Raw genomic sequence first — 12,445 nt, forward strand, 5'->3', positions numbered from 1 at the left:
GTTCGGGTGCCACTGTTCATGTTACCAGTACCCACTGTGAGGAAGTAGGCTGCTTCGGGTGCCACTGTTCATGTTACCGGTACCCACTGTGAGGAAGTAGGCTGGTTCGGATGCAACTGTTCATGTTACCGGTACCCACTGTGAGGAAGTAGGCTGCTTCGGATGCAACTGTTCATGTTACTGGTACCCACGGTGAGGAAGCAGGCTGGTTCGGATGCAACTGTTCATGTTACCGGTACCCACTGTGAGGAAGTAGGCTGGTTCGGGTGCCACTGTTCATGTTACCGGTACCCACTGTGAGGAAGTAGGCTGGTTCGGGTGACACTGTTCATGTTACCGGTACCCACTGCGAGAAAGTAGGCTGGTTCAGTGCCACTGTTCATGTTACCGGTACCCACTGCGAGGAAGTAGGCTGGTTCGGGTGCCATTGTTCATGTTACCGGTACCCACTGTGAGGAAGCAGGCTGGTTTGGGTGCCATTGTTCATGTTACCACTACCCACTGTGAGGAAGTAGGCTTGTCAGGTGCCCCTGTTCATGTTACTGGTACCCACTGTGAGGAAGTAGGCTCGTTCGGGTGCCCCTGTTCATGTTACCACTACCCACTGTGATGAAGTAGGCTGGTTCAGGGTGCAACTGTTCATGTTACCACTACCCACTGTGAGGAAGTAGGCTGGTTCGGGTGCCCCTGTTCATGTTACCGGTACCCACTGTGAGGAAGTAGGCTTGTCAGGTGCCCCTGTTCATGTTACCGGTATCCACTGTGAGGAAGTAGGCTGGTTCAGGGTGCAACTGTTCATGTTACCAGTACCCACTGCGAGGAAGTAGGCTGGTTCAGGGTGCAACTGTTCATGTTACTGGTACCCACTGTGAGGAAGTAGGCTGGTTCGGGTGCCCCTATTCATGTTACCACCATGCACTGAAATTGGCTGGTAAGGGTGCCGCTTGTAAGTTGTGTTTCCACAATCAATCACCATATACCTTGACCAAGTTTCTTTGTCAAGTGGTATACATCTCAATTAGGTAATTATGGTAACGTTCTCGGACATCTCTGCGTAGATGTTTTCGTAGAATATGTAAACAGTTTACGAGTAATGCTCTTGCTGAGGAAACATTTGTAAAAACTCTCAAACTATCAAAAACACCGGTTTACCACTAGACCTATCTATATGCCGAGTTTGAAGAAATATTGTACTGTTTTCAAGATTGGAGCCAAGTTTGGTGATTTTCAGTGTAATAGTCAGTTGGCCACCAGCAGAAAAGAGGATTAGTTTAGATTTTCGTTCCCACATTTTCCTGTATACCTTACACCTTTTCTATTGCATAAAGGAGGTATCTGTACACAATTTTCATTGGGTAGTAAGCTTGCAAGTGTGTGCGTGAATTTTCAAGGGGTCAAAATTGCATAAATTGAAGTAAAAATGCATATTTTTTCAAAATTGGCACTGACATTTTTATTAAGTCATTAAACTATCCAAATCATGTCTTTGATTACAGGTAATATGTTTGCTTATCTGAATTTGGCAAACATTCTGTTTCATATAACTGTTATTCTAATTCTCAGTGGAAACATTGGTAAAAAATTATGTTTTTTTACTTCGTTTTCAAATCTTGTGAGTAGGTATAACACCAATTCCATTGAATTGAGACAATAAAACCACTATAACTGGGGATTAAAATCTGCCTGAATCATTGTACTATCCTATACAGAAAACAACATGAAAACATTACATAGGGGCTGAGATATTGTATACAATGTTACCCCACCACCCCCAAAAAAACAATTTGATAAAATTGCTTATTGAGATATGGTGGTAGATTATGTTGATGTAGTGGATGAGTGGGATAATTGCAACAATGCTTAAAAAATGAAAGTTTTTCTGTGAGCATATATGGTGGCCATCTTGAATAAAGCCAGCAGAAGGATGTCTCATTTATCTATTATTCTTCGAATCTTCTTTGATCGATCACCTCTTTCAGGCAGATTTTAATACCCAGTTTTATTGTCACAATTCAATGGAATTAGTGTTTTATCTACTCACACGATTTGAAAATGGAAGTAAAAAAACATTACATTTATCATTTTTTCCACTGAGAATTAGAATAACAGTTATATGAAACAAAATGTTCAATTTATGCAATTTTGACCCCTTGAAAATTCACGCACAAACTTGCAAGCCTACTACCCAATGAAAATTGTGTACAGATACCTCCTTTATGCAATAGAAAAGGTTTAAGGTATACAGGAAAATCCCAAAGTATCAAAAAGGCACTAGTTCACAACTAGGCCTATCTATGTGCCAAGTTTGGTTGAGATATCGCTCATGGTTTTTGTGTTCTTTTCCGGAAACGAAATGTGATTGTCAGACAGACGGACGAAAAGACGGACGGATGGCACCCACCTCGTGACGGGGGATAATTAAACACAATTACAGATATGAAATGTTAGTCTAACCTCTTTTAACTAGCATAGGTTACAACAGACCAATGCTAGTTGTTTTTTTCTAGCAGATTCAGGAGAAAAAGATTCTCAACTAAGTTCATAATGAATCTTGGAGTTCAAAAGCATGGTCAATATTTCAAATAATAAATATTTTATCATTTTAAAAACAGGAGCACACAAACCTTAACTATTTGGAGCCCTACTAGCAACATAATGTATATCATATTCCATAGCAATCTGAGTAAAGAAGACGCAATGGGTTTATAAAAATGAATGCCACATGAACACATTACAGTGTCAACATTAGTACTTTCAGTAGCATTTGTATTTTTGTTGTTGACCACCGCTACCATTTACAAGCATGCCACGATGTAATTTCACCTGACTTTCTTCCCAAGGAAGCTAAATATTTGACAGAAACATTTCTACTATAGCACTTTACCTTTCGTAATGCTCTTCAAGGCTTCAGCAAGCTGTTCATCCTCTCTCAAAACTTCATAAGGGGATCCATGCCATGCATACTCTCAATCCCCATCATCAGGGATTCTAAACTCTGTACACTCTTCATCCCCCATTGTCAGGGGATCTAGGCTCTGTACACTTCATCCGCAGGGGATCTAAGCTCTGTACACACTTCAACCCCATCGTCAGGGGATCTAAGCTCTGTACACACTACATCCCCATCGTCAGGGGATCTAAGCTCTGTACACACTCCATCCCCATCGTCAGGGGATCTAAGCTCTGTACACACTTCATCCCCATCGTCAGGGGATCTAAGCTCTGTACACACTTCATCCCCATCGTCAGGGGATCTAAGCACTGTACATTCTTCATCACCCATTGTCAGGGGTCTAAGCACTGTACACTCTTCATCACCCATTGTCAGGGGATCTAAGCTCTGTACACACTACATCCCCATCATCAGGGGATCTAAGCTCTGTACACACTTCATCCCCATCGTCAGGGGATCTAAGCTCTGTACCCACTTCATCCCCATCGTCAGGGGATCTAAGCTCTGTACACACTTCATCCCCATCGTCAGGGGATCTAAGCTCTGTACACACTTCATCCCCATCGTCAGGGGATCTTAGCTCTGTACACTTCATCCCCATCGTCAGAGGATCTAAGCTCTGCACACACTCCATCCCCATCGTCAGGGGATCTAAGCTCTGTACACTCTTCCTCACCTATTGTCAGGGGTCTAAGCTCTGTACACTCTTCATCACCATCGTCAGGGGATCTAAGCTCTGTACACTCTTCATCACCCATTGTCAGGGAATCTAAGCTCTGTACACACTTCATCCCTATCGTCAGGGAATCTAAGCTCTGTACACACTTCATCCCCATCATCAGGGGATCTAAGCAATGTACATTCTTCATCCCCAATTGTCAGGGGATCTAAGCTCTGTACACACTTCATCCCCCATTGTCAGGGGATCTAAGCTCTGTACACACTTCATCCCCCATTGTCAGGGGATCTAAGCTCTGTACACACTACATCCCCATCATCAGGGGATCTAAGCTCTGTACACACTTCATCCCCCATTGTCAGGGGATCTAAGCTCTGTACACTCTTCATCCCCATCGTCAGGGGATCTAAGCTCTTTCAACTCTTCATCATATTCACAAATTATACTGATTTGATATGGTGGGAATGCCTAAAGACACTATTGCTACAGTGAAGTTTCTCCATTGATTATTAAGTACCATTAAATGTTGTCTGAAACTTCACCCTTTCATTCAACCAAAGTGAAACCAACACATATACTGGCTAGCGACCACTTATCGCCAAGTACCAATTATCGCCAAGCCCCTGTTTGACTTGTTTGCAGTTATAAATATTGTCACTTCCGCTTGTTTTCACAAGGCAGCCAGCAAGACAGAAGACAGATGATGGAATCAATTTGCAGAAAATAATAAAAAAAGGCAACACCAGTTAGACGCCTACGTCCCCAAACTTTAATAGCATCGACATACCTGGGGAATGTCATGTGACCTGTGACAGCAACATAATGATATTGCTTAACATAACTTTGATGGTTCTGCTTTATTCTTGTCATGTCATAGGCCCAAATAGACGATAAACTGCCGACTCACATGATGACAAATAAATTTAGTCTATCAAGAATTATTTGAATGTTGGTATAGTAGATGTACTACACTACCTCCAATAGTGGGCCTGTTCGACAAACCATGACTAACTGTAACTAAGGGTAAGCACAAGGGAGACATCATTTATTAAGGTGATAGTCTGAAGAAACTTATGACAAACATTATATTGCCGAGTTTACACCTCACAGATCAGATCAGGGAACTGCTATGTTGCATTTGCAGACAGTATGACTACATTTGATACACACTCCGTCAGCAGACGATAGAATACAGCAGACAACCAGTCACTTGCTATATACAATAGGCATTAGACATAAGGAAAACATATGGTTGAGTTTCATAACTTAATAGTCATGTTTCTTATTCGGATTATCATTATTCAATTAACGCACATCACATAATTTTGGTTATTCCAAAAAACAAAACCAAAGACTGTCCCGTTAACAAAGGGAGACAACCCTATCTTAAACTACATACTCAACGGCTATGAAACATGCAGAGCTTCATTTTTCATTAAACCCTGGAGTCCATTTAATTTAAAATAAGCTAAGTCAAATCAATAACAGACAAATTAGAAAATGTTCGATAAAAAGCTTACTAGAGTAATTTCTAAGTCAAGGTGTAGAATCGGTTTCCGAAATGGATGCCATCTGAAACACCATTAATTAGGAGATTCTACACACACGAAATTTTTGGCCAAGGCTATATCCAGCTCAGAAGATTACTAGACTACCAGTAATTTCTTTCAATGTGTTTCTTCTTAATTTGTAATGCAACATGATGTAGCCATTACATAAGATTTAACTAAAATTACGAGTTGAAATAATCATGATAATATATTAGAGGAATACATAGCACCCATTATCATTCATTAAATATCTAATTTTCTATGCTGTCTGTTAAACAAACAAAGATACCCAGCCAAAAGTTTGGCTAATGCTGTTGATGTTGAAGGGGCAAGGAAAATGACGGTTCCGCAAGCTTGAAGGGAAAATGCTGTACCAAGAAAAAATATTGATGATCATGTTCATGGACTCATTCAAGATATTTCAAAACGTGGTCCAAAACCTATGCTTAATTTAGAGGAGGATAGTTTAGTTAACTACATAACATACATGGCACAACATGGATTTCCATATAAGTGATCCATTACAAGGACCTTTGTCATCGCCATAATAAAGAAGTGTGAAGACCATAGCTCTTCAAGTTCAACATGGTTACTGGGCCAAGTGAAAAATGGTTCCAGAAGTTCTTTGAACATCATCTGAATCTGCAAGAGCGCCTCCTGATAAATTTGGTCAAATCTTTAATGAAGATGAAACTGGCCTCAGTGGCAGGAGACCTCCAGCCAATGTGTTGCAACTCGGAGAGGAACCCATATTTACCAGCAACAAGTAACCACATCAGATCATATAACGGCTAATATCTGCATTTCCGCTGACGGGAAGGTGCTGCCAACAGGTGTCATCTTTTCCAAGTGCTTACCCCACAGGAACTATAGAAAAGGTGTGCCCTCAGGCTGGCTCTACCTTGTTTCTGATAGTGGTTACATTGATGGGGGGATATTTAGAGTGGTTCAATCGCATCTTCATACCACACTGTGGATGGCAGCAACCTGTGCAACTGATCATGGACAATCATGATGGTCATGTTCGCCTGGACATCATGGAGACTGCCTTGGAGAATGACATTGAGCTTTTGTGCCTCCACACACCACTCAAATCCAACAGCTTCCTGACGCAGCTATTTTGGGACCTATACAGGCAATCTTTACATCCATGGCAAACATAATTTGCTGAAGAAAAAGGATATGGCAAAATAATAGTTAGCATTAAATTACTATCACCTCCAGAATTAATGAACTGAAAACTATTGTTATCTATATAAACAAGAGTCACCAGAAAGATGACATATCCCCCCGGCGGCTGTCTGTAAAGTAACAACAAGTAAATGTGCAATTCTGTATGTAATGAGTCAAGAGTTGAATGTTCTTTAAGAAGCATACATTGTTTACCAACAAAAGATCCACCATAGTCGCATCCATATGAAATTGAAAGTAAAACAAGTGTTACTGTGCGGTTTTCTATGCAAAAAATGAAAAAAAATATAGGAGAAACAATAACAAAACAAGAGTTTTTATGCCCCGCCCCTGTTGCAGAATTTATGACATAATTAAATCTAAACAAACCCTAACCTTTTTTAACCGAGGTGGAACTTGTCATGGAAATTGTAAAAAAAAGAAGAGTTTGGAAGCTAAGTCCATCTTGTTGCTATGGAACTATATCCCCCGCCCATTTTAACAAGAGTTTGCCACTAACGTGGCTATATCCCCCGCCCCTGTTGCAGAATTTATGACATAATTAAATCTAAACAAACCCTAACCTTTTTTAACCGAGGTGGAACTTGTCATGGAAATTGTAAAAAAAAAGAAGAGTTTGGAAGCCAAGTCCATCTTGTTGCCATGGAACTATATCCCCCGCCCATTTTAACATGTTATGGTCCCAAACCAGGTAACTGACCCAACATTTCTATTAGCCCATGTCAAAATAGCTGCAATGGAAATTCTAAAATAAACATTTCTAAAACATCAGTGAACTGAACTCCTGAATATCAAATGGCAGTTCAGTATGTGCTTTATATATAGACATGCAATGTTTGGCAAGGAAATATTCAACATTTTATTTGTTATACTCCATAAGAATCTAAGTCCAACTTGTTGCCATGGAAACGTAAAAAATAAAAAATTCTAAAATTCCTAAACAGCCTATGTCCAGCATGCTTTCATGAAAATTGGAAAATAAAAAAAATTGGAAAAAGTCCAAAATAGCAAAAGGCACAACTTCACCACTTAAGTGATGTAGATGCAAAGTTTGAAGAAATATTATCGGTTTTCGAGTTCTGCTACGGAAACGATTCGGACAGACGGACATGCCCATAGCTATATCCCCCCGCGTTATATGCCAGGGGGATAAAAATGGGGCATGTCTGAGAATCGGCAATTCCAGGTGCATGCATAACAGCACCCATGCATTAGCAGTGCCAAATTCGGTGATCATGGATTTGAATCCGACATCCACACTGTTTGTGAACCTAATAGCTATACAGGTGTTGTAAGTATTCACATTTTAGGACATGATATCATGGACGCGAGATGGTCCACGCTACTATGACTTCAATCATTTATCATCCAGTATGACACAGTCCAAAGGCCGATTAAAACATTACATTGACGACAATTATATGGGATTCCATAAATATCAACCGACTTTATGGTGGAACAAGATCAACAAGAGACACATACAGTGATTAATCTGCCACACTATCCTGCATTCATTTGCAAGTCGGATGGTCAACTCGTTCTTTGGAACAAGTGGATAGCTTGTCTTGAAAACAATCTATTCACTGGATATAACATCAGGAATGATCGACAGAAGAAAGAACTTTTGTTACCCTTTGGTGGTGATGACCTCAATGACAATGTTGATTTGTTTCCTGCAGCAAATTTACAACTGGAACAAGCTGAGACATTTCAGAAAATTGGTGACTGCCATCACTAATTCTTTCAATCCTCAGGTAAATCTTTAGTTTTAAAGATATGCTTTTTGTCAGTTTTGCCAGAAAACTGACAATATTGACGATTTCTATCATGAATTGAGACAACATGCCAGTGCGTGTGCTTTTGAAGCTAATAGCAGGTTGCAAATCACATAAAGTAAGAGAAAAGGATCTTTCTATCCTAATGTGACTTTAGCTGATTTTCTGATGCATGGTAGGACAGAGCTTACATATGAACATGCTGAAACAAGAGTCATCAGAAAGATGACATATCCCCCCGGCAGCTGTCTGTAAAGTAACCACTAGTAAATGTGCAATTCTGTATGTAATGAGTCAACAGTTGAATGTTCTTTAAGAAGCATACATTGTTTACCCACTGAATGGTTTTCGAATTCTGGCCCGGAAACGAACCCGATCCCCAATGGAGTCTAGGTCCAACTTCTTTCCATAAAAATTGTAAAAAATAAAAAAAATTATCAATTTTTTTTATCAAAAATGAACCACTTCAGTATGTGCCTGATAGATTTGCCAAGTTTCGATCAAATACACTGAATGGTTTTGGAATTCTGCCCCGGAAACGAACCACATCCCCAATTGAGTCTATGTCCAACTTCATTCCATAAACTTTTTAAAAAAAATAAAAATTAGAAAAATCACAAAATATCAAAAGGGTTAACCCCTTTGGTCACAAGGACAAGGTGTCCGACTTCTGATCAGAAGGCCAGTGGTTCGAATCCCATCACGGAACACGGAAATATTATGGCCGCTACACACTGATTGTCTTTAAATGTAATATCCAGTTATGTATGACTGTTTAATAATCTCATACCAACTTTTACTGGAGTAGGTCCGATAGTTTTTCAGATATTGTAGTAAACATCGGTACCTTAAATTACCTTCCAGACTATACCTAAAGATTTACAATTAGACATAGCTGATTCTATCATCAGAGTTTCTAGAGAACTAAAATAATGCATAAAAAATGGTGATAACTGGTCACTAGCCAGTATTGCTGTTATTTTTCTTTAGTCATTCTTTTATCCTTAAAGGGGCACTGATTTAACGCCATTCCCTGCACTGGTTGTTGCCTTTGTTATTGTTTTTTTTCCCGTGAGTACCCGGATGATACGCAACACAACTGAGCGTGACCAGAGACTGGGCTACCGTCTGCAAACTTGGAGGCTGGAGGCAATATTTGTTTTACGCATTTTTGAACACTGATTAGTTAACTGTGATCTATAAAGATTTTGACAAAGGGCGCATGTTAATTAATTTCTTCAGCTTAAACAAACAGACAAAAAGAACGGCGGAGCTCATCAGATGTAGTCATTTGGAAATACACCAGATGGTTATAGTTTAATAATAAAAAAAGTATCCATGCAGTGAAAGCATTTTCGGACTTCGGATTGCATCGATAATATGATTACTACTCCCTTGTTGTCATCCACGTTTTCTGGTGTAACAATTAGTGGTAGTACCACTTAGATTACCTGACAAAGGTTCCCATTTGGCATTTATTGTGTCTGGGGTAATTATTCAATCTAAATCCAGGTTTGAAGTGAGGTGAAATGTGTGTTATGTCATAAGCACTTGGCAGCCCAGCAAGAGGTGAATGATCAGTTGATTTACTTTTTTGTAAATCAATGGATCGTTCCTAGTCATCAAAGGATTAACAGAAAATACGTTGATTGATTAATCACTGTCAAAAGTGAGTGTTTACATGTCTAGGTTTACTAAAACAAAGGGAATACACTCACATCATGGCGTGAAGTGCCGACGTAAAAACAACATACTTTGTTCAAAGGGTTAACTGATAATATGTTGATTGATTGCTCATTGTTATCTATCACTCAATGGATGTTTTAGGAACCGTGGACGTTATGAAAATAGTTTTCACATGGGCTTTCTCAGTCGACCCTTGAGACTTGACACCTATGTGAAACATCTCAAACAATCTAAGTGATCAGTTGAGAATCGAACATGGGTTATAATATCCCGAAACAATATATAGCTTTTAAAATATTTGATTGTTACAGAGACATGTGACATCGAAAAAGTTTCTTTGTACAGCTGCAGACAACTGGGATATTGTTCCTTTGTGTGGATATTCACAGATACATTCCTCGAACAGGGAATTTGTAAAATGTGATTCTCTATGGCAAATAATAAAATGTGTAATAAATGTGTCATTTTGACTGAAAACTCTGGCCAAATTGACTAAAAGTGATCAAGACAATCAAAAGGGCCTAAAAACATCACAACAGATTATTATGTCTGATTAGAAGCCAAACAACATAGAAATGTACTTTTCAACGTAACATTTTCAGTCTCTTGGTGATGAAATATACATAAAAAATGTTTGGAATTCGTTATCATAATACAGTTGGAAATGTTTTTCAGTCACTTTGTAAAACAACTAAATATTGAGGCGTTTAATACATTTTAAAATGTTACACATATTGACTGTAAAAAAATATACACACTATAAAAAAAGCAATGCTCAGGTGAAATATTTACTTTGTGTTGCAAGTAAAAATATTGTAAACAAAAATCGCAAAATTACTAAGCAAGGGACTTAGCAAAACTTCGTCACCATTACCGATGCTACCTACAAAGATACCTACATTTCCTTATATATCTCGAAAACTGTATTTCATTTTGTTGATCAATGTGACCATACGTGCTTATTACCACCCATAAAAGTGACTAATGCGCTTACGAATGGCGCAGCAGAGGTCGCGAACTAGTCTAGATTTCTGCTATACATCCGGGTACTCACTGGGAAAATATAATAACAAAGGCAACAACCAGTCCCAGGGAATTGCTTTAGATCAGTGCCCCTTTAACACACATTAATTAATGTTATAAATAAAAATATATTGTACATCCCCACAGAGAGCTTTTTGTAAATTTCTTGCACATGACAAATTCCATAAGGGAGTTCCATATACACAGACACTCTAAGATATGATTATCAAGTCATCTAAGGAGCTTTAAGACTTGGTGGCTGTCCCTGGACATGTAGGCCTACATGACCATGTATGAGACCAACACAATATCTGACTCCAGGCACAGAGGTATCGGTGAAATGTCTTGAGACTTAACTATGAACATATAGCATACACACTCGTTCTATATTTGTAACTGCCATAGTATTTCTTAATAATTATATTTTAATGTAAGAATATTACAGTAATAGGCCTAATAGAAAAAATGGCGGCAACTGGTCGTATCGTCTAATTTCAACCCTTCGATCGAAACAAAATAGAAATTGTCGTGACATCTTTCACTTAAGACTGTTGCGCTACAGATAATACAATTTGTAAATCGTAACTTACTGCCAACATATATCTGTGTATTCATCTACGTGGTCGTGGTAATACATCAGCCTTAGCATGACCACGTGGTTTCTCGTCAAGTTAACAAATCGAAATTTTGAGGCGCACTTGGATACGTTAGATAATGTAAATGTGTTCTATTATAACATTACCTTTGATTTTTTCGTTTGCTGGGGAGCCATGTCTATATTCAGCTTTCTTTCGTACTTTCGCGTACAGTCAAATTGAGATCCTCCTAGCTCCACACTCGTGTTCAATCTTCTGGCGACTGTTGCATTCGTGCGAACCGGAACTAGAACTCTCTGAAAGACAAGGAACACCGTTTTCAGATTTCGCTAGATACAACGGGACTCTGCTAAAACGGCACGTAATTACGCGACAAAGTCAAAACGCCCCAGTTATGTTTTATTTTGTCAACAACAAAAAACAGTTTCAAATGTGCAATGTAGTTTCACTTCTATACAAGTGTTGTAAGCTTGTTCTTTTATTTGGTACGTCCTTGTTTACTAAATGTCTTTTGGTACAATACGTAATCATCCTTGAAGGGTGCAGGCTAAAACGGCACCCCAGCAAAACGTCACCGGTTTCTCTGGAGAAGACGGCACCGCATTTGGCGAAAACGGCTACTATGTGTCGGACGAAAACGGCACCTCTATTTCTAATAAGGATAAGAACGATTTTTTTAGTAATATATATGGTTTATTTACATGGTCACAGTTATCACAGCATGTTGTTGTTTTCTGACATTCTTCTCTCATGCAACACATCGAAAGGCCATTGTGGATAATTGTGATCTGACAGCACCATGTTAGGCCTCTTAAATACAGTTTCAGTTTAAATTGAGTAAAGGTACTTAAAACTTGAAAGCATATAGTGTTTTCACATTAAGTTAACTGCGCCTCCCAATCAGTCGGAGAGTAAATTGGAGTAGGGGTCTAATTAGCACTAATAGCACTTATTTGACCAAGGTTAAAAAAAAATATAAGGTGCCGTTTTCG

General features: G+C 39.0%; 1 protein-coding gene across 1 annotated transcript in view; it reads right to left on the reverse strand.

Moving 5' to 3' along the window:
• LOC139468143 (nucleolin-like) overlaps positions 1–11,746 on the reverse strand; it is an 86,019-nt gene extending 74,273 nt beyond the window's left edge. Inside the window, exon 1 of the mRNA XM_071249920.1 lies at positions 11,600–11,746. Coding sequence (XP_071106021.1) covers positions 11,600–11,629 — 30 coding nt within the window. The 5' untranslated portion in view covers positions 11,630–11,746. The remainder of the gene's footprint in view (positions 1–11,599) is intronic.
• Positions 11,747–12,445: the final 699 nt, after the last annotated feature.

This window comes from Haliotis cracherodii, unplaced genomic scaffold (genome assembly GCF_022045235.1).
Source record: "Haliotis cracherodii isolate W230 unplaced genomic scaffold, xgHalCrac1.p SCAF_2, whole genome shotgun sequence".
Classification (NCBI taxonomy): domain Eukaryota; kingdom Metazoa; phylum Mollusca; class Gastropoda; order Lepetellida; family Haliotidae; genus Haliotis; species Haliotis cracherodii.